Below are 26,689 nucleotides of genomic sequence, written 5' to 3' on the forward strand. Positions count from 1 at the left end.
TTTCAGTTACTGTCTTTATACCCAGTATCAGTCACTGTCTTTATACCCAGTATCAGTCACTGTCTTTATACCCCAGTATCAGTCACTGTCTTTATACCCAGTATCTGTCTCTGTCTTCATACCCCAGTTTCAGTTACTGTCTTTATACCCCAGTTTCAGTTACTGTCTTTATACCCAGTATCTGTCTCTGTCTTTATACCCAGTATCTGTCTCTGTCTTCATACCCCAGGTTCAGTCACTGTCTTTATACCCAGTATCAGTCACTGTCTTTATACCCAGTATCAGTCACTGTCTTTATACCCAGTATCTGTCTCTGTCTTCATACCCCAGTATCAGTCACTGTCTTTATACCCAGTATCTGTCTCTGTCTTCATACCCCAGTTTCAGTTACTGTCTTTATACCCAGTATCAGTCACTGTCTTTATACCCAGTATCAGTCACTGTCTTTATACCCAGTATCTGTCTCTGTCTTCATACCCCAGTTTCAGTTACTGTCTTTATACCCAGTATCAGTCACTGTCTTTATACCCAGTATCAGTCACTGTCTTTATACCCCAGTATCAGTCACTGTCTTTATACCCAGTATCTGTCACTGTCTTCATACCCCAGTTTCAGTTACTGTCTTTATACCCCAGTTTCAGTTACTGTCTTTATACCCAGTATCTGTCTCTGTCTTTATACCCAGTATCTGTCTCTGTCTTCATACCCCAGGTTCAGTCACTGTCTTTATACCCAGTATCAGTCACTGTCTTTATACCCAGTATCAGTCACTGTCTTTATACCCAGTATCTGTCTCTGTCTTCATACCCCTGTTTCAGTTACTGTCTTTATACCCAGTATCAGTCACTGTCTTTATACCCAGTATCAGTCACTGTCTTTATACCCAGTATCAGTCACTGTCTTTATACCCAGTATCTGTCTCTGTCTTCATACCCCAGTATCAGTCACTGTCTTTATACCCAGTATCTGTCTCTGTCTTCATACCCCAGTTTCAGTTACTGTCTTTATACCCAGTATCAGTCACTGTCTTTATACCCAGTATCTGTCTCTGTCTTCATACCCCAGTTTCAGTTACTGTCTTTATACCCAGTATCAGTCACTGTCTTTATACCCAGTATCTGTCTCTGTCTTCATACCCCAGTTTCAGTTACTGTCTTTATACCCAGTATCAGTCACTGTCTTTATACCCAGTATCAGTCACTGTCTTTATACCCAGTATCTGTCTCTGTCTTCATACCCCAGTTTCAGTTACTGTCTTTATACCCAGTTTCAGTTACTGTCTTTATACCCAGTATCAGTCACTGTCTTTATACCCAGTATCTGTCTCTGTCTTCATACCCCAGTTTCAGTTACTGTCTTTATACCCAGTATCAGTCACTGTCTTTATACCCAGTATCTGTCTCTGTCTTCATACCCCAGTTTCAGTTACTGTCTTTATACCCAGTATCAGTCACTGTCTTTATACCCAGTATCTGTCTCTGTCTTCATACCCCAGTTTCAGTTACTGTCTTTATACCCAGTATCAGTCACTGTCTTTATACCCAGTATCTGTCTCTGTCTTCATACCCCAGTTTCAGTTACTGTCTTTATACCCAGTATCAGTCACTGTCTTTATACCCAGTATCTGTCTCTGTCTTCATACCCCAGTTTCAGTTACTGTCTTTATACCCAGTATCTGTCTCTGTCTTCATACCCCAGTTTCAGTTACTGTCTTTATACCCAGTATCAGTCACTGTCTTTATACCCAGTATCTGTCTCTGTCTTCATACCCCAGTTTCAGTTACTGTCTTTATACCCAGTATCTGTCTCTGTCTTCATACCCCAGTTTCAGTTACTGTCTTTATACCCAGTATCTGTCTCTGTCTTCATACCCCAGTTTCAGTTACTGTCTTTATACCCAGTATCAGTCACTGTCTTTATACCCAGTATCTGTCTCTGTCTTCATACCCCAGTTTCAGTTACTGTCTTTATACCCAGTTTCAGTTACTGTCTTTATACCCAGTATCTGTCTCTGTCTTCATACCCCAGTTTCAGTTACTGTCTTTATACCCAGTATCAGTCACTGTCTTTATACCCAGTATCTGTCTCTGTCTTCATACCCCAGTTTCAGTCACTGTCTTCATACCCCAGTATCAGTCACTGTCTTTATACCCAGTATCTGTCTCTGTCTTCATACCCCAGTTTCAGTCACTGTCTTTATACCCAGTATCTGTCTCTGTCTTCATACCCCAGTTTCAGTTACTGTCTTTATACCCAGTATCAGTCACTGTCTTTATACCCAGTATCTGTCTCTGTCTTCATACCCCAGTTTCAGTCACTGTCTTTATACCCAGTATCTGTCTCTGTCTTCATACCCCAGTATCAGTCACTGTCTTTATACCCAGTATCTGTCTCTGTCTTCATACCCCAGTTTCAGTCACTGTCTTTATACCCAGTATCTGTCTCTGTCTTCATACCCCAGTTTCAGTTACTGTCTTTATACCCAGTTTCAGTCACTGTCTTTATACCCAGTATCTGTCTCTGTCTTTATACCCAGTATCTGTCTCTGTCTTCATACCCCAGTTTCAGTTACTGTCTTTATACCCAGTTTCAGTCACTGTCTTTATACCCAGTATCTGTCTCTGTCTTTATACCCAGTATCTGTCTCTGTCTTCATACCCCAGTTTCAGTTACTGTCTTTATACCCAGTATCAGTCACTGTCTTTATACCCAGTATCTGTCTCTGTCTTCATACCCCAGTATCAGTCACTGTCTTTATACCCAGTATCTGTCTCTGTCTTCATACCCCAGTTTCAGTCACTGTCTTTATACCCAGTATCTGTCTCTGTCTTTATACCCAGTATCTGTCTCTGTCTTCATACCCCAGTTTCAGTTACTGTCTTTATACCCAGTATCAGTCACTGTCTTTATACCCCAGTTTCAGTCACTGTCTTTATACCCAGTATCTGTCTCTGTCTTTATACCCAGTATCTGTCTCTGTCTTCATACCCCAGTTTCAGTTACTGTCTTTATACCCAGTATCAGTCACTGTCTTTATACCCAGTATCTGTCTCTGTCTTTATACCCAGTATCTGTCTCTGTCTTCATACCCCAGTTTCAGTTACTGTCTTTATACCCAGTATCAGTCACTGTCTTTATACCCCAGTTTCAGTCACTGTCTTTATACCCAGTATCTGTCTCTGTCTTTATACCCAGTATCTGTCTCTGTCTTCATACCCCAGTTTCAGTTACTGTCTTTATACCCAGTATCAGTCACTGTCTTTATACCCCAGTTTCAGTCACTGTCTTTATACCCAGTATCTGTCTCTGTCTTTATACCCAGTATCTGTCTCTGTCTTCATACCCCAGTTTCAGTTACTGTCTTTATACCCAGTTTCAGTCACTGTCTTTATACCCAGTATCAGTCACTGTCTTTATACCCAGTATCTGTCTCTGTCTTTATACCCAGTATCTGTCTCTGTCTTCATACCCCAGTTTCAGTTACTGTCTTTATACCCAGTTTCAGTCACTGTCTTTATACCCAGTATCAGTCACTGTCTTTATACCCAGTATCAGTCACTGTCTTTATACCCAGTATCTGTCTCTGTCTTTATACCCAGTATCTGTCTCTGTCTTCATACCCTAGTTTCAGTTACTGTCTTTATACCCAGTATCTGTCTCTGTCTTTATACCCAGTATCAGTCACTGTCTTTATACCCCAGTTTCAGTCACTGTCTTTATACCCAGTATCAGTCACTGTCTTTATACCCAGTATCTGTCTCTGTCTTTATACCCAGTATCTGTCTCTGTCTTCATACCCCAGTTTCAGTTACTGTCTTTATACCCAGTATCAGTCACTGTCTTTATACCCCAGTTTCAGTCACTGTCTTTATACCCAGTATCAGTCATTGTCTTTATACCCAGTATCAGTCACTGTCTTTATACCCCAGTTTCAGTCACTGTCTTTATACCCAGTATCAGTCACTGTCTTTATACCCCAGTTTCAGTCACTGTCTTTATACCCAGTATCAGTCACTGTCTTTATACCCAGTATCTGTCTCTGTCTTTATACCCAGTATCAGTCACTGTCTTTATACCCAGTATCAGTCACTGTCTTTATACCCAGTATCTGTCTCTGTCTTCATACCCCAGTTTCAGTCACTGTCTTTATCCCCAGTATCAGTCACTGTCTTTCTACCCAGTATCTGTCTCTGTCTTCATACCCCAGTTTCAGTCACTGTCTTTATACCCAGTATCAGTCACTGTCTTTATACCCAGTATCTGTCTCTGTCTTTATACCCAGTATCTGTCACTGTCTTTATACCCAGTATCTGTCTCTGTCTTTATACCCAGTATCTGTCACTGTCTTTATACCCAGTATCTGTCTCTGTCTTTATACCCAGTATCTGTCACTGTCTTTATACCCAGTATCTGTCTCTGTCTTTATACCCAGTATCTGTCACTGTCTTTATACCCAGCATCTGTCTCTGTCTTTATACCCAGTATCTGTCACTGTCTTTATACCCAGTATCTGTCTCTGTCTTTATACCCAGTATCAGTCACTGTCTTTATACCCAGTATCTGTCTCTGTCTTTATACCACAGTATCTGTCTCTGTCTTTATACCACAGTATCTGTCTCTGTCTTTATACCACAGTATCTGTCTCTGTCTTCATACCCCAGTTTCAGTTACTGTCTTCATACCTCAGTATCTGTCTCTGTCTTCATACCCCAGTATCTGTCTCTGTCTTCATACCCCAGTTTCAGTTACTGTCTTTATACCCAGTATCTGTCTCTGTCTTTATACCCAGTATCTGTCTCTGTCTTTATACCACAGTATCTGTCTCTGTCTTTATACCACAGTATCTGTCTCTGTCTTCATACCCCAGTATCAGTCACTGTCTTCATACCCCAGTTTCAGTTACTGTCTTCATACCTCAGTATCAGTCACTGTCTTTATACCCAGTATCTGTCTCTGTCTTTATACCCAGTATCTGTCTCTGTCTTTATACCCCAGTTTCAGTTACTGTCTTTATACCCAGTATCAGTCACTGTCTTTATACCCCAGTTTCAGTTACTGTCTTTATACCCAGTATCTGTCTCTGTCTTCATACCCCAGTTTCAGTTACTGTCTTTATACCCAGTATCTGTCTCTGTCTTTATACCCAGTATCTGTCTCTGTCTTCATACCCCAGTTTCAGTTACTGTCTTTATACCCAGTATCTGTCTCTGTCTTTATACCCAGTATCTGTCTCTGTCTTTATACCACAGTATCTGTCTCTGTCTTCATACCCCAGTATCAGTCACTGTCTTTATACCCAGTATCAGTCACTGTCTTTATACCCAGTATCAGTCACTGTCTTTATACCCAGTATCTGTCTCTGTCTTTATACCCAGTATCTGTCACTGTCTTTATACCCAGTATCTGTCTCTGTCTTTATACCCAGTATCTGTCTCTGTCTTCATACCCCAGTTTCAGTTACTGTCTTTATACCCAGTATCTGTCTCTGTCTTTATACCCAGTATCTGTCTCTGTCTTTATACCACAGTATCTGTCTCTGTCTTCATACCCCAGTATCAGTCACTGTCTTCATACCCCAGTTTCAGTTACTGTCTTCATACCTCAGTATCAGTCACTGTCTTTATACCCAGTATCTGTCTCTGTCTTTATACCCAGTATCTGTCTCTGTCTTTATACCCCAGTTTCAGTTACTGTCTTTATACCCAGTATCAGTCACTGTCTTTATACCCAGTATCTGTCTCTGTCTTTATACCCAGTATCTGTCTCTGTCTTTATACCCCAGTTTCAGTTACTGTCTTTATACCCAGTATCTGTCTCTGTCTTTATACCCAGTATCTGTCTCTGTCTTTATACCACAGTATCTGTCTCTGTCTTTATACCCAGTATCTGTCTCTGTCTTTATACCCAGTATCAGTCACTGTCTTTATACCCAGTATCTGTCACTGTCTTCATACCCCAGTATCAGTCACTGTCTTCATACCCCAGTTTCAGTTACTGTCTTTATACCCAGTATCTGTCACTGTCTTTATACCCAGTATCTGTCACTGTCTTTATACCCAGTATCTGTCTCTGTCTTCATACCCCAGTATCAGTCACTGTCTTTATACCCAGTATCTGTCTCTGTCTTCATACCCCAGTATCAGTCACTGTCTTTATACCCAGTATCTGTCACTGTCTTTATACTCCAGTATCTGTCTCTGTCTTCATACCCCAGTATCAGTCACTGTCTTTATACCCAGTATCTGTCTCTGTCTTCATACCCCAGTTTCAGTCACTGTCTTTATACCCAGTATCTGTCTCTGTCTTCATACCCCAGTATCAGTCACTGTCTTTATACCCAGTATCTGTCTCTGTCTTCATACCCCAGTATCAGTCACTGTCTTTATACCCAGTATCTGTCACTGTCTTTATACTCCAGTATCTGTCTCTGTCTTCATACCCCAGTATCAGTCACTGTCTTTATACCCAGTATCTGTCACTGTCTTTATACTCCAGTATCTGTCTCTGTCTTCATACCCCAGTATCAGTCACTGTCTTTATACCCAGTATCTGTCACTGTCTTTATACTCCAGTATCTGTCACTGTCTTCATACCCCAGTATCAGTCACTGTCTTTATACCCAGTATCTGTCTCTGTCTTCATACCCCAGTATCAGTCACTGTCTTTATACTCCAGTATCTGTCACTGTCTTCATACCCCAGTATCAGTCACTGTCTTTATACCCAGTATCTGTCTCTGTCTTCATACCCCAGTATCAGTCACTGTCTTTATACCCAGTATCTGTCACTGTCTTCATACCCCAGTATCAGTCACTGTCTTTATACCCAGTATCTGTCACTGTCTTCATACCCCAGTTTCAGTTACTGTCTTTATACCCAGTATCTGTCACTGTCTTTATACTCCAGTATCTGTCACTGTCTTCATACCCAGTATCAGTCACTGTCTTTATACCCAGTATCTGTCTCTGTCTTCATACCCCAGTTTCAGTTACTGTCTTCATACCCCAGTATCTGTCTCTGTCTTTATACCCAGTATCTGTCTCTGTCTTCATACCCCAGTTTCAGTTACTGTCTTTATACCCAGTATCTGTCACTGTCTTTATACTCCAGTATCTGTCACTGTCTTCATACCCAGTATCAGTCACTGTCTTTATACCCAGTATCTGTCTCTGTCTTCATACCCCAGTTTCAGTTACTGTCTTCATACCCCAGTATCTGTCTCTGTCTTCATACCCCAGTATCAGTCACTGTCTTTATACCCAGTATCTGTCTCTGTCTTCATACCCCAGTTTCAGTTACTGTCTTTATACCCAGTATCTGTCTCTGTCTTCATACCCCAGTTTCAGTTACTGTCTTCATACCCCAGTATCTGTCTCTGTCTTTATACCCAGTATCTGTCTCTGTCTTCATACCCCAGTTTCAGTTACTGTCTTTATACTCCAGTATCTGTCTCTGTCTTCATACCCCAGTTTCAGTTACTGTCTTCATACCCCAGTATCTGTCTCTGTCTTTATACCCAGTATCTGTCACTGTCTTCATACCCCAGTATCAGTCACTGTCTTTATACCCAGTATCTGTCACTGTCTTCATACCCCAGTATCAGTCACTGTCTTTATACCCAGTATCTGTCTCTGTCTTCATACCCCAGTTTCAGTTACTGTCTTCATACCCCAGTATCTGTCTCTGTCTTCATACCCCAGTTTCAGTTACTGTCTTCATACCCCAGTATCTGTCTCTGTCTTTATACCCAGTATCTGTCTCTGTCTTCATACCCCAGTTTCAGTTACTGTCTTTATACCCAGTATCAGTCACTGTCTTTATACCCAGTATCTGTCTCTGTCTTTATACCCCAGTATCTGTCACTGTCTTTATACCCCAGTATCTGTCACTGTCTTTATACTCCAGTATCTGTCACTGTCTTTATACCCCAGTATCTGTCACCGTCTTTATACTCCAGTATCTGTCACTGTCTTTATACCCCAGTATCTGTCACTGTCTTTATACTCCAGTATCTGTCACTGTCTTTATACTCCAGTATCTGTCACTGTCTTTATACTCCAGTATCTGTCACTGTCTTTATACTCCAGTATCTGTCACTGTCTTTATACCCCAGTATCTGTCACTGTCTTTATACTCCAGTATCTGTCACTGTCTTTATACCCCAGTATCTGTCACTGTCTTTATACTCCAGTATCTGTCACTGTCTTTATACTCCAGTATCTGTCACTGTCTTTATACTCCAGTATCTGTCACTGTCTTTATACCCCAGTATCTGTCACTGTCTTTATACTCCAGTATCTGTCACTGTCTTTATACTCCAGTATCTGTCACTGTCTTTATACTCCAGTATCTGTCACTGTCTTTATACTCCAGTATCTGTCACTGTCTTTATACTCCAGTATCTGTCACTGTCTTTATACTCCAGTATCTGTCACTGTCTTTATACCCCAGTATCTGTCACTGTCTTTATACCCCAGTATCTGTCACTGTCTTTATACTCCAGTATCTGTCACTGTCTTTATACTCCAGTATCTGTCACTGTCTTTATACTCCAGTATCTGTCACTGTCTTTATACCCCAGTATCTGTCACTATCTTTATACTCCAGTATCTGTCACTGTCTTTATACCCCAGTATCTGTCACTGTCTTTATACTCCAGTATCTGTCACTGTCTTTATACTCCAGTATCTGTCACTGTCTTTATACCCCAGTATCTGTCACTGTCTTTATACCCCAGTATCTGTCACTGTCTTTATACTCCAGTATCAGTCACTGTCTTTATACCCCAGTATCAGTCATTGTCTTTATACCCCTGTATCAGTCACTGTCTTTGTACCCCAGTATCAATCACTGTCTTTATACCCCAGTATCAGTCGTTGACTTTATACCCCTGTATCAGTCACTGTCTTTGTACCCCAGTATCAATCATTGTCTTTATATCCAATATCAGTCATTGTCTTAATACCCCAGTATCTGTCACTGTCTTTATACCCCAGTATCTGTCACTGTCTTCATACCCCGGTATCAGTCATTGTCTTTATACCCCAGTACCTATCACTGTCTTCATACCCAGTATCAGTCACTGTCTTTATACCCCAGTATCAGTCATTGTCTTAATACCCCAGTATCTGTCACTGTCTTTATACCCCAGTATCTGTCACTGTCTTCATACCCCAGTATCAGTCACTATCTTTATCCCCCAGTATCTGTCACTGTCTTTATACCCCAGTATCAGTCACTGTCTTTGTACCCCAGTATCTGTCACTGTCTTCATACCCCAGTATCAGTCATTGTCTTAATACCCCAGTATCAGTCACTATCTTTATCCCCCAGTATCAGTCACTGTCTTTGTACCCCAGTATCTATCACTGTCTTTGTACCCCAGTATCAGTCACTGTCTTTATCCCCCAGTATCAGTCACTGTCTTTGTACCCCAGTATCTGTCACTGTCTTCATACCCCAGTATCAGTCACTATCTTTATCCCCCAGTATCAGTCACTGTCTTTGTACCCCAGTATCTATCACTATCTTTATCCCCCAGTATCAGTCACTGTCTTTGTACCCCAGTATCTATCACTGTCTTTGTACCCCAGTATCAGTCACTGTCTTTATACTCCAGTATCAGTCACTGTCTTTATACCCCAGTATCAGTCATTGTCTTTATACCCCAATATCAGTCACTGTCTTCATACCCAGTATCAGTCACTGTCTTTATACCCCAGTATCAGTCGTTGACTTTATACCCCTGTATCAGTCACTGTCTTTGTACCCCAGTATCTGTCACTGTCTTCATACCCCAGTATCAGTCACTATCTTTATCCCCCAGTATCAATCATTGTCTTTATACCCCAGTATCAGTCACTATCTTTATCCCCCAGTATCAGTCATTGTCTTTATACCCCAGTATCAGTCACTGTCTTTATACCCCAATATCTGTCACTGTCTCTTTTCCCCAGTATTTTTCACTGTCTTTATATTTCGGATCACTGTCTTTATACCCCAGTATCTGTCACTGTCTTCATAGCCCAGTATCAGTCACTGTCTTCATTCCCCAGTATCAGTCACTGTCTTCCTACCCCAGTATCTGTCTCTGTCTTCATACCCCAGTATCAGTCACTGTCTTTATATCTAGGATCACTGTCTTCAATAATGGGAGAAAACAGTTCCCTTTTATTTAATTTTTAAAGAACTGTTATCTAAATGGTTAATGGGGCAAACAGACATCATTTTCATCACAACAACTTGTCTTTACCAATTTTTCCACCACTTTATATTTATGTCTGCTCTTTCATTAAGAGTTACAGCATGCGCAACACTGAAGACAGTTAGTCATTTTACAACAGAAACAGTATCTGTTCAACACTCAACACAAAATCACAAGATAGATAGAGATGAATAGAAGCTACAACAGCTTGCATTTATATAGTGCCTTTAACATGTCAAAAAGTCCCAAGGTGCTGCACAGGAGTGTAATCAGATAAAAACTGATCATAAGCCAAAGAAGGAGGCATTAGGACAGGTAACTAAAAGCTTGGCCAAAGAGGTAGGTTATAATAAGGTTCTTAAAAGAAGGAAAGAGGCTGAGAGATTTAGGTCAGGAACTCCAGAGCTTAGGGCCTTGACAGCTCGAAGCATGGTCACCAACGGTGAGACAAAATGAAGTTGGGAATGTACAAGAGTCAGACTTACCCTAACTCTGGATTTATACCACTACTTTAGTGTTGGTACAATGCAGGAACCACTTTATAGCAGTACTAAAGCTTTTGTGCAAATGCAGTCCGACAGAATACTTCAATTGAGTGTGATCTTGTCATTTCTACTTCCAACTGCTCAGCTTCTCTGTTCCAACACTGGTTAGGTGTTGTTTATAAAGATTATATAGCTGGAGTTCCAGGCAACTATAGGGGGGAATATCTGCTCAGCCTACTGCTTCCACCACCCTTTCACACTGTACATTCCAGATCATAACAACTCGCTGCGTAAAAGAAATTCTCCTCATCTCTGCTTCTTTTGCAAATTGATCTGTGTCCTCTGTTACCGACCCTTCTGCTACTGGAAATTGTTTCCCCTTATTTACTCTATCAAAACCCTTCATGATTTTGAACATCTCTATGAAATCACACCGGAAGAGTCTCTGTTCTAAGAAGAACAACTCCAGCTCCTCTAGTCTCTCCACGTAACTGAAGTCCTGCATCCCTAGTACCATTCCTCTAAATCTCCTCTGCACTCTCTCTAAAGCTTTGACATCCTGCCTAAAGTGTGGTGTCCTGAACTGGATGCAATATTTCAGCTGGGGCCTATCCAGTGATTTTTCAAGGTTAAGCATTTTGTACTCTGTGCCTCTTTTTATAAAGCCAAGGATCCCATATGCTTTTTGAACAGCCTTCTCAACATGTCCTGGCGCCTTCAAAGATTTGTGTACACAGACATGCCATTCTTGCGATTTTATTGTGAGAGATATGATTTCTACGTAAAATTAAACCCCTCTCGCAATCTCAAGAGATAGCTCTGAAATCTCAGGATATTTCAAAATGCACTTATCTTGAGGTAAGATTGAAGCAAACACGATGCTTCCGTCCCCTGCTGTGCACTGCTGCCCGAGCAGCAGCTGCACATCACAGTGCTGAAAGGCTGACGGCCGAGATGGAAAGATTTCATTGGTGGTAAAGCCTATAGTCACAGTGCACAGCTCTGCTCTTGGGAATTCCCTCTCTCTAGACCTTTTTCCATTTTAAAAATCTTCTCAAAACCTATCTTTTTGGCCAAGTTCTCCACCCCATTTCTTTGTTTGCCACTCATTTTCCAATTTCCATTTGTAAAACATCCTAGGGCTGTTTTTCTACCTTAAAGGTGTGATAGAAATTTAGGTTGTTGTTGTATCCACCCCACGTTTGGTTTAGTTTAGTTTAGAGATAAAGCACTGAAACAGGCCCTTCGGCCCACTGAGTCTGTGCCGACCATCAACCACCCATTTATACTAATCCTACACTAATTCCATATTCCTACCACATCCCCACCTGTCCCTATGTTTCCCTACCACCTACCTATACTAGGGGCAATTTATAATAGCCAATTTACCTATCAACCCGCCAATTTACCTATCAACCTGCAAGTCTTTGGCATGTGGGAGGAAACCGGAGCACCCGGAGGAAACCCACGCAGACACAGGGAGAACTTGCAAACTCCACACAGGCAGTACCCAGAATTGAACCCGGGTCGCTGGAGCTGTGAGGCTGCGGTGCTAACCACTGCGCCACTGTGCAGGTTAAACAAGAAGAAAATGTTTTACGCTGTCGACTTGTTTGTAGGGACATATAAGGTCACTAGACTTTCAACCATGGTTAAAACCTCCTGCCATGTATGTAACTCAGACCTGTTGAAATAAGGTTTAAAACCTGCACTGCCACAACGTCAACATTCAATCAGTAAGAGCCCTGTGTGGTGGCGTTAGGAACCACACAGGTCAGGAAGTGCCCATGTTCATTCACTGTTCTGTGCTAAGCCAATCACAGTTGGGTCTACAGTAGAATTCCTATACCTGGCCTTAGGGCCCTCCCTGTGCTGGTGAACAGGATTTTTAAAAAACAGTCAAGGGTGTTGCCCTTCAGGTGGAAATTATAGGGAAGATCCTGCACACTAATGCTGCAAGCCTGCATCAGGGTGGACTGCCTGAGCCTCATTAAACCTTCCAGACACGTGCAAATGAAGGTTGCATTGAAATAAATCAAGTATACAGCACAGAAACAGGCCATTTGGCCCAACTAGTCTATGCCAGCAATTATGTCCACACAAGTCTCCTGCCACCTTATTTCATCTGACCTCATCAGGATATCTATCCTATTCATTTCTCCATCATGAAATATGATCATGATCTGGAATACAATTCCTGAAAGGGTGGTGGAGGTGGATGCAATAGAAACCTTCAAAACGGAATTGAATAAATACTTGAAGGGAAAACGGTGAAAGAGCAGGGGCATGCGACTAATTGGATAGCACAACCACAATAGGCTGAATGGCCTCCTTCTCTGCTGCCTCATTTTACTGGGGTGGTAGGGTGGATCTTTCTTTCACCCATGCAAGGATAAAAGGTAGGATTTTTTAAAAGCTTTTTGTAAAGCATTCGCAGATACAATAATGTAGCTTTTGTAAAGTACTGTGACCCGTTAGAGATTAAATAATGTTTGAGAAAAAAGAAACTCATGACTTTTATACCAAATCTTTTGATTTTTAAGAGTTTGTCTCTTAACTTTTGAGATGGTGGGGGTCAGCATATCTGGTGTACATATAATCCAGGCCTCCCTGTTCCTGCACCATTTAGTTTATATTGCCCCTCCTCATTCTTCCTACCAAAAATACATCACTTCACACTTCTGGTTAACATCTGCAATGTTAAATGTAAAATTACATTGCTGCAGTTACCATCTAACAAGGACAGATTCAGCAGCTTCACCACTAATTCACTTGAAACTGACCCGCATGGTTGGAGCATCATCACTAGGACACTGGAATTATTTTGACGGTCTAATGTTGCATTAACGTTGGCTTTGCAAAACCCAAATCGATTCTTAATACTGAAGAATAATCCTCTGTATTATTGTGCAGTCTTTTTTAGCGTAGAATTTTTTTCCCATATGTATGCATGTTTTTGTAGACACCCCTCTCGTCATTATGAAAAATGCTCATAAAGACCTTATTTCTGAGCATCTCGTTTAACAGCTTTTATTTAATTAGTTGCATTAATCGTTGTTCAGGTCAGCAGAGGAAAGAAAACTCATTTTAAGAAATGCTTAGTTTTCAAAAAATTATCACTTAGAAGCCTAGGGAGACGTCCCAAAGAATAGTAACATTAACATTTAAATCTGCATGGTGTGTGCTAAGATTACTAGTAGTGTCCCAAGGAATCCATGTTATTATCTAGTCTCTAAGCAGTGTATATCCTTTCACAGGATTGAATGGGGTGTGGGGGGGACGAGGTTTATGGCACTTAGCAGATATGCAGAATGTTGAAAAATCTTGTATACTAAAATTTGTAATATCAGCACTGTGTATCTAAAGATATATTTTGCCTCTCTTATTAGAATTCATGTTCCTTATTCCTGCTCTTATAAATCTGCACATGCCAGGAATGTCCCCCGGATGAATGGTTCTCATTTCACCTCTGAACTAAGTAAAACCTGCACCCCTAAAGAAGATATCTTGTTCATGAAGACACACAAGACTGCTAGTAGCACTATCCTCAACATCCTCTTCCGTTTTGGGCAGAAACACCGCCTGAAATTTGCTTTTCCCAATGGCAGGAATGATTTTTACTACCCGTCCTACTTCGACAGGAGCCAAGTGAAGGATTACAGGCCGGGTATATGTTTCAATATCATCTGTAATCATATGAGGTTTAACTATGAAGAGGTCCACAAGCTACTGCCTGCAGACACTGTTTATTTCACCATCCTCAGGAACCCTGCTTATTTATTTGAGTCATCTTTTCATTATTTTGGTCGAGTGATCCCTTTCACCTGGAAAATAAGTGGAGAGGACAAACTGGCTGAATTCCTCAAGGAACCCAACCGATATTATGATCCAAGTGGTTTCAACTCCCATTACTTGAAAAATCTGCTATTTTTTGACTTTGGCTATGATAATAACTTGAATATTAATGATCCCAAAGTAAAAAAGCACATTAAAACTATAGATGAAAGATTCCAGCTGGTGATGCTCCTAGAACATTTTGATGAATCCCTTATTCTTTTGAAGGATGTAATGTGCTGGGACCTGGATGATATTTTGTATTTTAAGTTAAATGTACGAAAAGATTCCACTGTATCAAGAATGACTGGAGAACTATATGAAAAGGCAACAAACTGGAACAAAATTGACTCCATGTTATACCAATACTTCAATGCTACCTTCTGGAGAAAAGTGGAACAGTATGGGTTTGAACGCATGCAGCGTGATGTGGAAGAATTGCGCAGGCGCAATGATAACATGCAGTCAATTTGCATAGAGGGCGGGCGCCCTGTGGATGCAAACGCCATTCAAGAGGCATCCTTGCAGCCATGGCAACCACTAGGTGAGCGCTCCATCATGGGCTACAACCTCAAGAAGAACATCAGCAGAAAACACAGGAAGCTCTGCAGGAAAATGCTCACCCCTGAGCTACAATATCTGACTGAATTAGGAGTTAATCTATGGATAACAAAACTATGGTCCTATATCAGGGATTTGTTAAAATGGTAGTTGGCCAACATTGAAATGTGATGGGCTTTCTATTCACACGCTGTCATATGACTGCCACAGGGAATAGCAGAACTTGATGATTGCCACACACCACTAGATCTTGGATATTGCATTGCTGCCATTCCAGATTGCCATGCACCCACAGGCAATCATTCAAAAATGTAATAGCGAGCACACCTGGGGTACAGTTCAATGTTTTGCTTTTTTCTTTAAATTTCTATTAATAAAATTGTCATTAATTTTGGAACTATAGGTTGTACCATACAATGTCCTGCAAAATATCTAATCCCTACTTCCAGTTGCAACTATGAATTGTGAAGGATCGCATATGAAATAACTCTGAATTAGAAGTATGATCAGAGAAATCAGAACATCAGAGATCTATAGCCTATGTAGTCATGTGGACTATTCCTGAAAGGCAGCAACTGATCGCCCACTTGATTCTTGTCAAATAACATATGACCTACATAATGAATTACTATATATTTATAAGGAACCTTCCACTCACCCTTTGTATCCAGAATGTACTTTAAAAATCCCATAGCCTTAAATTACTTTACAGGAATTCACATCTGCTTTTTCATATGCTATTAAAAGCACAACCATGTTTTTGGGGACTTTATATTGTTACTGTGCATGATCGCCAGAGCTGGTGGGCAACCGTAAAGGCGGGGCTAAGGCGTGGCGAGTCGAAGAGACTTAGTAGTTGGCAGGAAAAAAGACAGAAGCGCAAGGAGAGAGCCAACTGTGTAACAGCCCCGACAACCAATTTTATCTGCAGCACCTGTGGAAGAGTCTGTCACTCTAGAATTGGCCTTTATAGCCACTCCAGGCACTGCTTCACAAACCACTGACCACCTCCAGGCGCTTACCCATTGTCTCTCGAGACAAGGAGGCCAAAGAGAGTTGTGCATGATCATATCAATGGCAATGCTTTATGCAATTCCAGGTCAACAATCCTGTGCAATATTACAACAGGAACATAATTTTTAGTCACTTTGAGGTTCCCACAATTTGGCTGAGCAAAGCAAGCTGATAAATGTAAAAGCCTCTGAATAAAATTTGTTTTTTATATAAAGATAAAACATTCAATTGTAAAGCTCTCAGTTATAACACTGTGTGCTGAATGTTTTTATGTATGCAATTTGACTTAATGGGAATGTTCAGGATTATCTGCATCTCATTATATTATGAAATGCTTGCTTCTTAAGTGCCAGGTTACACTGAGAGCAGAACGTACTTATTATTTACATTATCAAATCTTTCAGAGTTGCTTAATTATCTAAGTGTCTAGTGACTGATGAATTGGCCTAATACCGGGGGTAAATCATCTTTTGATCCTGTAGATAGTGACACTCATTAATATACTGCAGGTTAGACCCTTATCACTAATTACTTCCAGCCTGCTCATACACAAACGTTTAGCAAGAATACAGGATTAATTTTCATTCATGCCTTCTCCTTATGATAAGCTATCAAGCTGCAACAACAACTTCCATTTATATATTGTGTTTTTAATGTAGTAAAACATCCCAAGGCACTGCACTTCACAGGAGCATAATCAGACTAAAATTTAGACATTGTTATCAGAGGTCAGCACTGAGTAGAGGTGAATTTTCTAGTCAGCAGGAAAAAAATCAGCAAAGCTTAGAGATGATTTAACACTTATGGCAGCACGTGCTAAGAGTCATGGAGCTGTGCATGATCATCTATGGACTCTATCAGCTGGGGACCAGGATGCAAAACTCAAGAGAAGGAAGATAATTTTTTTAAAAACATTAATTTGCCTGTTTTCTTATTGAATGTGTTTATACAACTAATCAAGCAACTAAGAATTCTCAAGTAACCGGAGCTTTCTGTGAATGCTGTTAAAACACATAACCGGTTGTTGCAACAGTAGCACTCTTAACCATTTTCGTATCAAACATTTGTCTTTTCTTCAAAGGCAGAGGCACTGATTATTTGTATATAATGTAGTGGAAAAGGGAACACTATTGTGAAATTAATGTCATTAGTGATGTGACAGTTGATTTGAAGTCTGTTAACAGGCTTTCACACAATCAATGGACCCGATGAAAGCTTGAACCTTACCCTGACCTAATTCTTCTTCTTTAGAAATGCAGATAGCATATAAAAAGTCTCAGGTTCGGATGTGGTTTCCTGGGCTGTGGGTTTCACTATTGTCTGTCATAGGTGGAGAGAGCATTACATTCATTTGTTTGTGCTTTGAGCTGCCATTCGTGGGTCTCTGGTCAGAATTTGTTAATCCTTTAACCTAGTAGATTTTCCTAATTTGATTTGAGTGATCTCCCTTTGAAATAGTGCAGCATTTAAACTTTAAGACAATTGGAACATAGCAGGACGAGGCAGAATGAGATAGTTAGTGATGCAACTCTTCAACATTTCCATATGATTAGACAGCCAATCATATGGGCTTTATTTTTTTTTAATTTTGATACTGAAAAATTACATAAGTTGTATTTATTTTATTGATAAATAAAATAGTACAATGTCTTTGTAAAAATATAAACATATGGTGCTAATCAATTACAAACTGTTCAAAAGTTAGATTATGTAATTATGTAGTACACTGGGATCTTGTTTAATTAATACACTGAGAAGATGATATACTGTTGCAGCTATGGTTATAACAGTCTTAAAATGTAATGGCTGTACTGTATGGATGGTGTTCAATTACATAAAAATGTGTGAGAGGGGAAAATGATCCCTTTATATGATCACAGTGGAACAAAAAGGCAGTAAAATGCCTTTCTTCCAATATATAACACACACATAATATACACGTTGTATGAGCTACTGTTGAATTACAAAACATTTATAGACATTAAGGAGTTCACTGCACTGCATATGTACCATTATGTTCCATCTTTTGAATACATCAAATCTTTTCCATGAAGGGCTAACATTAAAGATTATGCTTTGTCACACCTCATTTGAAATCTGTTCAGCTGAAATGCTGTACTAGGTTTTGAATAATAAATACTGTTGTTGGGAAGCACTCCTGGATTTAATTAGGAACTATATTGACCAGATCATATAAGCAGTTCACAAAAATTGCAGCTGCAAATGTAGAACTGACCTGTGAAAAGATTAGGTTTGCATGTAGTCATTAACAGTTGACAATTTAATTGTTGGGTGGCTTATGTTTGTCAATGATTCAATTTTCACTCATCCTTCAATTTCCCTCCCCCATCGCTTCAGTTGATACTCAGTTCATTTGAGTCAGTAAATTTGTCCACTGTCTTCTCTTTAAATGTATTACTGTGAAACTGAATATTTTCACATCAAATTTACATTCTATTCTTTTGCACTTACTTAAAGTATTTAACTTTTCATGGCAGTATGAAAGCGAATTTCATGCAAGACAAGTGCGCTTTTTATCTGGATTTGCCGCCATTCTCAGTTACCTTAAAAGGTAATTAGCACGTATTTGTAATTTTACTTTTATGCACTGACTATTGTTTAACTTTAATGTAAATATTAAGAGGATCTAGTTTCCTGTAAATACAACTATGGTTGAAATGCTAAGCATTGTGCATCGGCTATAAAATCACACTGTCATATAATTGCACTGTATGTAATATTTGTTTGATTTGCAATGCGAAACTATGTCTGAATTTTGTTCTGCCCCTTCAGATCATCCAAACAAACTGTAACTGTCTTCTAGGGTAATGACCAATTATTGTTATAATTTTTTTTAGAGCTCAATAACATACGAGACCAAAAATAGCAACTGTACTAGGCGTATAATTCACAACAATGCATAAGTCACTATTCTATTATACATTTGCCTTTTCTCTGAAATCCAACAAGTTGTGTCAGTATAAAAGCTTCTCCATTATATTTAGCAGACACAAAATATGACCAAGGTGTGACTTATACACCAGATTTTACAATAGTGAGAAGGTCCTATGTTCAGTTTTGATATGTTCATATGTTGACAGAATATTAAATGGACTTGTAAAGTTATAATGTAGAATCTGAAATAGAGAGTCAATGTGTAATCATAAGTTTCAATTCCCACTGGACATTTCATGGTTAGTGTCTGACATTATATGCATGGATATACTGTGCATTAATTATTTTCCTGCACTGAAATTATATTTATGATTATATCATGATGGAGAGGGTAGGGTGATTTGTTTGAGTTTCACTTGCAATCATAGGTTACACTACTCTTGTATAGATTAATTCCGAACCAACATGGGACTACAGACTACATTCATCGGAGTATTCATTATTATAATCTATCAATTCTATTTGTCTTAAACATTTTCATAAATGTAAATATCACTTTATACATGTTACAGGACAACCAATTATTTAATGAACATTCGTTATGCTGACCTCAATTCTCACATCAGGCAGAAATCTAACACAATAGTTTCACAAGGGATAATTATTATCAACTATTTATAATGATACTCTGTTTTTATTAAGGAAAACAATTATTTGCTTTAAGATTATTTCATTTAAATTTACAGTCCTATTTACTAATGAACAAAGACAAGATTTTGAGCGTGTCCAGTCAGTGCCCAGCACTTTCATGAACTGCTATATGATAATAATCCAAGGGTTCATTACTTGACATGTAAACAGTATCAATGTTTATTAGCAGCTGCTGTTTAAGCATTTTATGTTTGCATGTATATAGGCAATGTAATATATTCATTAAAAATGATATTTTGCAATAACAAGAACTTTGTTAGAGGATCATCTTTTGTTCTGAGAGTGTGCATTTATATTAAGTAATACTATTAATTTTAATTTCTGGTAAAGTAGGTCTCTTCACTTTTCTGACCACAATGCAATGACGGCATAAAGAATCACAGAGGTGCTCTCCTAATGGCTCATTTGGTAAATGTACTGGATATTGCATAACACAGAAAAGTGATAGGAAGATCTCAGGATCAAAACTCTGTTTAACTGAAGTTAGCTGAGGCAAGTCATTTTAACTAAGAAATTAAGCAGCCATCAAGGATAAAAACAGAAGATAAGGTAAACCAGAAAGCAATTATTCAAGGTGCTGCAAACTGGTTTCCACTGCACCCTAGCAATATAGCTCTAATATAAAACCAGACATTGGGCCCAAAATGATCTCTGAAAGAGCAGGAGGAGAAATTCAGTGCACAACCACCTGTTTTGTGCCTGAAAAATGGGAAACCAACAATCAAAAATTGCGTGCACTCTACCTCATATCAAGTAGTGAGCAGTCTAACCAGGGGCAACTCCAAAAATGCTCCAGGAGGTACTGAGTTACTGCCTGTTTGGAACCGACAATGCAGCTTTGGAACTGAGTCCGTTGGCTGCATAAGTGATAGCATGTTTGGAGTTCTAAAATGATCTGAGATTCTTGGGACAGTTATATGCAGGTATTTAATTTAACTGCACAAAGAAATTTAAATGTTAGGACAAATCTTTAGAGATTCCATTGGGGAAGGCACATGACTCACACTCAGTCATCAGTTCCTGTACCTGCACGCTAATTTCAGACTGCTGGTTGCTGAGGGGTTTCTATCTTGTAAACATAATACAGCTGGTTTATGTTTTCACTTGTTCATTGTTCCAAGTGCATAGCTAATTTTCTATTTGTATTTTTGTAATGTTAATTTCAGCACCTTTAAAACAGTAAATCAGCTGCCTGAAACCAGACTGGTTACGATGGTATAAAAACAAGAAATGCTGGAACCACTCAGCAGGTCTGGCAGCATCTGTGGAATGAGAAGCAGAGTTAACGTTTCGGGTCAGTGATCCTTCTTCGGAAGAAGGGTCACTGACCCGAAACGTTAACTCTGCTTCTCATTCCACAGATGCTGCCAGACCTGCTGAGTGGTTCCAGCATTTCTTGTTTTTATTTCAGATTTCCAGCATCCGCAGTATTTTGCTTTTATTTTACTGGTTACGATGGTGATTTGAAGTGTTAATTGGCTATTTAAGGTAGATGGGGGTTCATTATGTACAATCTCAAACATTGCAATGCTATTGTGAGGTTGGTGGAATGATTTTACCAACTAACTAGTTGCTTTTATCTTTTATTCTGTGATCACAGTTTAACAAAAATAAGTTATTGCTGAAAATAGACATGTTGTTAAAGCTTTTCAACTTGCACTCATCAGGATAATCTGCAAGAATACCAATGTAAGGGAAAACAACAACTTGATACTATATGAGAAGTGAGTGCTGATTGGTTGGCAAGTGAACTCTGATTGGTAGAGGCATTGCCATGGAGAATGCACCAGTTTACAGTGACTGACAAACTACCAAGCTTTGTTTGAAATTATTAACATTTATTTTGTTTAGCTGTAACAGGCACAATGTTTGTACATGTTCTTTCTGTCTGCAAAGAACAGGACCCTGTGTATTAATATATGTAGCTTCCAAGCACAGGCTGGTTGGGTACAGCCTGTACCTTGCCCGTTGCGAACAGCCCCTGCTTGTAAAACTCAAAACACAGTGTCCAACATTAGATGTGATTCCGCAATTGGACAACGTTTGCTAAATAATCCTCAGTGTGCTAAGAATTATGCTGACAACCAGTTTAAGATTGTCAGTAGGGCTCGCAATGTGGCACATTTGCGCCTACTGAAAGCTACATATATTAATACACAGGGCCCTGTTCTTTGCAGACAGAAAGAACATGTACAAACATTGCACCTGTTTCAGCTAAGCAAAATAAGTGACAGCCATTCGTTAATTCATTCCTCAGGGCAATGCCTTGACCAATCAGAGTCAAAGCTGCCTGGTTTAAATTTCAAACAAAGCTTGGCAGTTAACAGTCAGTCACCGTCCATGACAACACCTCTACCAATCAGAGTTCACTTGCCAACCAATCAGCACTCTCTTCTCATACAGTATAAAGTTGCTTTCCCTTACATTTGTATTCTCGTGGATTGTCCTGAAGAGTGCAAGATGAAAAGCTTCGACAACATGTCTCTATTTTCAGCAATACTCAAGTTCTGTACCACCAAATGACTAAAAATAAGTTAACTACATCAGCATTATATTTGCCTGACAGGTAAGTAACCAGCTTATAGTTATATTATAGCTGCCTGATAGTATTTAAAGACTTGTCATTTTGCTCAGATGACCTTTGAGTGACATCATGATGTATCCACTGGATATGGGAATTCTAGTGGATTGGCACAATGTTGTCATTTAATAGATTTTGATTTTGCTTGGGGCATTGTATTGGTGGTGCCCTTCTTTTAGGGAGGGCATTTGCAGAATTTTAATATTCAGGGGCACTGAGTCAAGACCCAATGCCACTTTACTGGCCTATTTATAGAGTCCAAACTCAGATATTTTAGTAATTTGTGTTCAAAAAATGAAAAAGAAACCTACCTGTTGTTTTTAAAGATAAAGCCTCTTGCAGCCTTTCTATTGCAATGAAAACATACCTAATTCAGTGTGCATCACTTCGGCATATCTTAAAGTTGTAAGTGCTGAAACTATCATTTTTTAATCTTCTCTAATCCCTCCCCAATTAACCAAGTGAACACAAGTCCACAAGTAAAGCTGTCACTAAACTAGCACTGATTGGATCTAATCTAACAGCCCCATTCAAACAGCGTAGTGAATGCGAGAAATGAAAAAGTCTTTGTAATTCAACCAAGAATGCACTTTGAACTTATACTTATGGCGCAGCATTGGAACACAGTGCTTGATGATAACACTGGGCTAATAAGGTGGAAAAATGTTCCATCTCCCAGCACGGCAATCCCTCAACCTGAGGACTTCAATCATTCAACAAATAAAAGTGAACCTACAGGTTGTCAGAACTTCAGAGATTCCTTTGGGAGCGTTCATGCAGCCAGCTCTACCACCTGTGCTTACATTCTAAATCCAGACTGCATATGCTGAGGGTTGTGTGTCTGGTAAAGACATAAGAGTTCACTTCTGTTTTCATTGCTCACATCTATTAAATCCTAATTGCCAAAGGAGAGGAAAAGCTGACAGAGTCAGCCCCCTGTGGCTGATCACAGGTTCCGAAACAACACTTGGCTGTTATGTGCAGTGGATTCATGCCCTGGAGTGAGTGGGTGGAGATCATGCAATCTCATTTCACTGAGGACTCTCCACAACCAAAGGAGACTCATTCTGTTTCCCTACATTACAATAGTGGCTGCACTTTGAAAGTACTTTGTTGGCTGTGAAGCACCTTGATAATATGAAAAGTGGTATGGAAATGCAAATATTTTCTTTTCAGTGTGAATTGAATTGAAGCCCAGATCCTTGGAATGAAAGTTTAGTGTGTTAATTTATTGGATGAACATATTTCCTGTTTTGTTTTCGCTCCTAATGTCAAAGGAATGTTATTCGTTAACATAGCGCTGATGAACTAAAATCACCCATATTGTGATCAATCACAATTGTAAATAACAAAACATACAGTGGCATTCTTGACTCCCCACAAAGAGCATCATTTTAATAATTGAAAACCTGCAGTAGATGTCACTTCTCATCTGCACCTGACTTCATTTTCCAGGTACAACATGGCAGACTCAATTGACCCACTACCATCAAGCTTATCATCATATCAACCCAGAGCCACTGTGGAAGGGGGTGGAATCGATCGGATAAAAGAATTGATTCTTTACAAAATAATCAATAAACTTGAGAATGGCACAGCATAGTAGTGATGATAGGCTGTGCAGAGCCAGTGGAGAGTCAAGACCCATCAATCATTTGAAGGTTTTTTTATTCTTTCATGGGATGTGAGCATCACTGGCTAGGCCAGCATTTGTTACCCATTCCTAGTTGCCATTAAAAATGTAGTGGTTGTGAGCTACCTTCTTGAACCATGTGGTGTAGTTACACCCACAGTGCTGTTAGGAAGGGAGTTCCAAGTTTTTGACCCAGCAACAGTGAAGGAATGGCAATATATTTCCAAATCAGGATGGTGTTTGGCTCGGAGGGGAACTTGCAGGTAGTGCTGTTCCCATGCATTTGCTGCCCTTGTCCTTCTAGGTGGTAAATTCGTGGCTTTGGAAGGTACTGTCTAAGGATCCTTGATGCGTTGCTGCAGTGCATCTTGTAGATGGTACACACTGCTGCCACTGTGCGTCAGTGGTGGAGGGAGTGAATGTTGAAGGTGGTGAATGGGGTGCTAATCAAGCGGGCTGCTTTGTCCTGGATGGTGTCGAGCTTCTTGAGTGTTGTCGGAGCTGCACCCATCCAGGCAAGTGGAGAGTAATCCATCACAGTCCTGACTTGTGCCTTGTAGATGGTGGACAGGCTCTGGGGAGTCAGGAGGTGAGTTACTCACCGCAGGATTCCTAGCCTCTGACCTGCTCTTGTAGCCATGGTACTTATATGGCTAATCCATTTCAGTTTCTGGTCAATGGAACCCCCAGAATGTTGATAGCAGGGGATTTAGCAATCGTAATGCCATTGAATGTCAAGGGGAGATGGTTAGATTCTCTCTTGTTGGAGATGGTCATTGCCTGGCACTTGTGTGTTGAATGTTACTTGCCACTTATCAGCCCAAGCCTGGATATTGTCCAGGTCTTGCTGCATTTCTACACAGACTGCTTCAGTATCTGAGGAGTCGCGAATGGTGCTGAACATTGTGCAATCATCAGCGAACATCCCCACTTTTGACCTTATGATTGAAGGAAGGTCATTGATGAAGCAACTGAAGATGGTTGGGCCTAGGACACTACCCTGAGGAACTCCTGCAGTGATGTCCTGGAGCTCAGATGATTGACCTCCAACAATCACAACTATCTTCCTTTTTGCTAGGTATGACTCCAACCAGAGGAGAGTTTTCCCCCTGATTCTCATTGACTCCAGCTCGGGCTCCTTGATGCCATACTCAGTCAAATGCTGCCTTGATGTCAAGGGCAGTCGCTCACACCTCGCCTCTTGAGTTCAGCTCTTTTGTCCATGTTTGAACTAAGGCTGCTATGAGGTCAAGACCTGAGTGGCCCTGGCGGAACCCAAACTGAGCAGGTTATTACTAAGCAAGTGCCGCTTGGTAGCACTGTCGATGACACCTTCCATCACTTTACTGATGATTGAGAGTAGACAGATGGGGCAGTAATTGGCTGGGTTGGACTTGTCCTGCTGTTTGTGTACAGGACATACCTGGGCAATTTTCCACATTGCTGGGTAGATGCCAGTGTTGTAGCTGTACTGGAACAGCTTGGCTAGGGGTGCGGCAAGTACTGGAGCACAGGTTTTGAGTACTATTGCCGGAGTATTCTCAGGGCCCATAGCCTTTGCAGTATCCAGTGCCTTCAGTCATTTCTTGATATCACGTGGAGTGAATCGAATTGGCTGAAGTCTGGCATCTGTGATGCTGGGGACTTCAGGAGGAGGCCGAGATGGATCATCAACTCGGCACTTCTGGCTGAAGATTGTTGCAAATGCTTCAGCCATATCTTCTGCACTGATGTGCTGGGCTCCCCCATCATTGAGGATGAGGATATTTATGAAGCCACCTCCTCCAGTTAGTTGTTTAATTGTCCACCACCATTCACGGCAGGACATGGCAGGACTGCAGAGCTTATGGGATTGCTTAGCTCTGTCTATCACATGCTGCTTATACAATTTGGCATGCAAGTCGTCCTGTGTTTTGGCTTCACCAGGTTGACACCTCATTTTGAGGTATGCCTGGTGCTGCTCCTGGCATGCCCTCCTGCACTCTTCATTGAACCAGGGTTGGTCTCCCGGCTTGATGGTAATGGTAGAGTGGGGGATATGCCATGCCATGAGGTTACAGATTGTGGTTGAGTAGAATTCTGCTGCTGTTGATGGCCCACAGTGCCTCTTGGATGCCCAGTTTTGCATTGCTAGATCTGTTCAAAATCTCTCCCATTTAGCACAGTGGTAGTGCCACACAATACAATGGAGGGTATCCTCAATGTGAAGGCAGGACTTCATCTCCCCAAGGACTGTACGGTAGTCACTCCTACCAATACTGTTATGGACAGATGCATCTGCGGCAGGCAGATTGGTGAGGACAAGGTCAAGTATGTTTTTCCCTCTTCTTGGTTCCCTCACCACCTTCCGCATACCCAGTCTAGCAGCCATGTCTTTTAGGACTCAGCCAGCTCAGTCAGTAGTGGTGTTACTGGACCACTCTTGTTGATGGACATTGAAGTCCCCCAACCAGAGTACATTCTGTACCCTTGCCACCCTCAGTGCTCCTCCAAGTGCTGTTCAACATGGAGGAGTACTGACTCATCAGCTGAGGGAGGGCGGTAGGTGGTAATCAACAGGAGGTTTCTTTGCCCATGTTTGACCTGATGCCATGAGACTTCATGGGATCTGGAGTCAATGTTGAGGACTCCCAGGGCAACTGCCTCCCTCCTGGATATCACTGTACCACTGCCTCTGCTGTGTCTGTCCTGCTAGTGGGACAGGACGTACCCAGGGATGGTGATGGCAGTATCTGAGACGTTGTCTATAAGATATGATTCCGTGATTATGAC

At 40.6% G+C, this 26,689-nt stretch overlaps 1 protein-coding gene across 9 annotated transcripts in view; it reads left to right on the forward strand.

Annotated features, from left to right (window-relative positions):
- gal3st1a (galactose-3-O-sulfotransferase 1a) overlaps window positions 1-26,689 on the forward strand; it is a 73,923-nt gene that overhangs the window by 40,844 nt on the left and 6,390 nt on the right. For 6 of the 9 annotated variants that reach the window (XM_068054924.1, XM_068054923.1, XM_068054921.1 and 3 more), the window contains one exon: window positions 14,078-19,916. The exons of the other annotated variants lie outside the window; for them this stretch is intronic. In XM_068054924.1, coding sequence (XP_067911025.1) covers window positions 14,078-15,233 — 1,156 coding nt within the window. In that variant the 3' untranslated portion in view covers window positions 15,234-19,916. Of the gene's footprint in view, window positions 1-14,077; window positions 19,917-26,689 lie in introns of those variants that run through there. 9 annotated transcript variants of the gene reach the window in all.

The sequence above is a fragment of the Heterodontus francisci genome, chromosome 23 (genome assembly GCF_036365525.1).
Source record: "Heterodontus francisci isolate sHetFra1 chromosome 23, sHetFra1.hap1, whole genome shotgun sequence".
NCBI lineage: Eukaryota > Metazoa > Chordata > Chondrichthyes > Heterodontiformes > Heterodontidae > Heterodontus > Heterodontus francisci.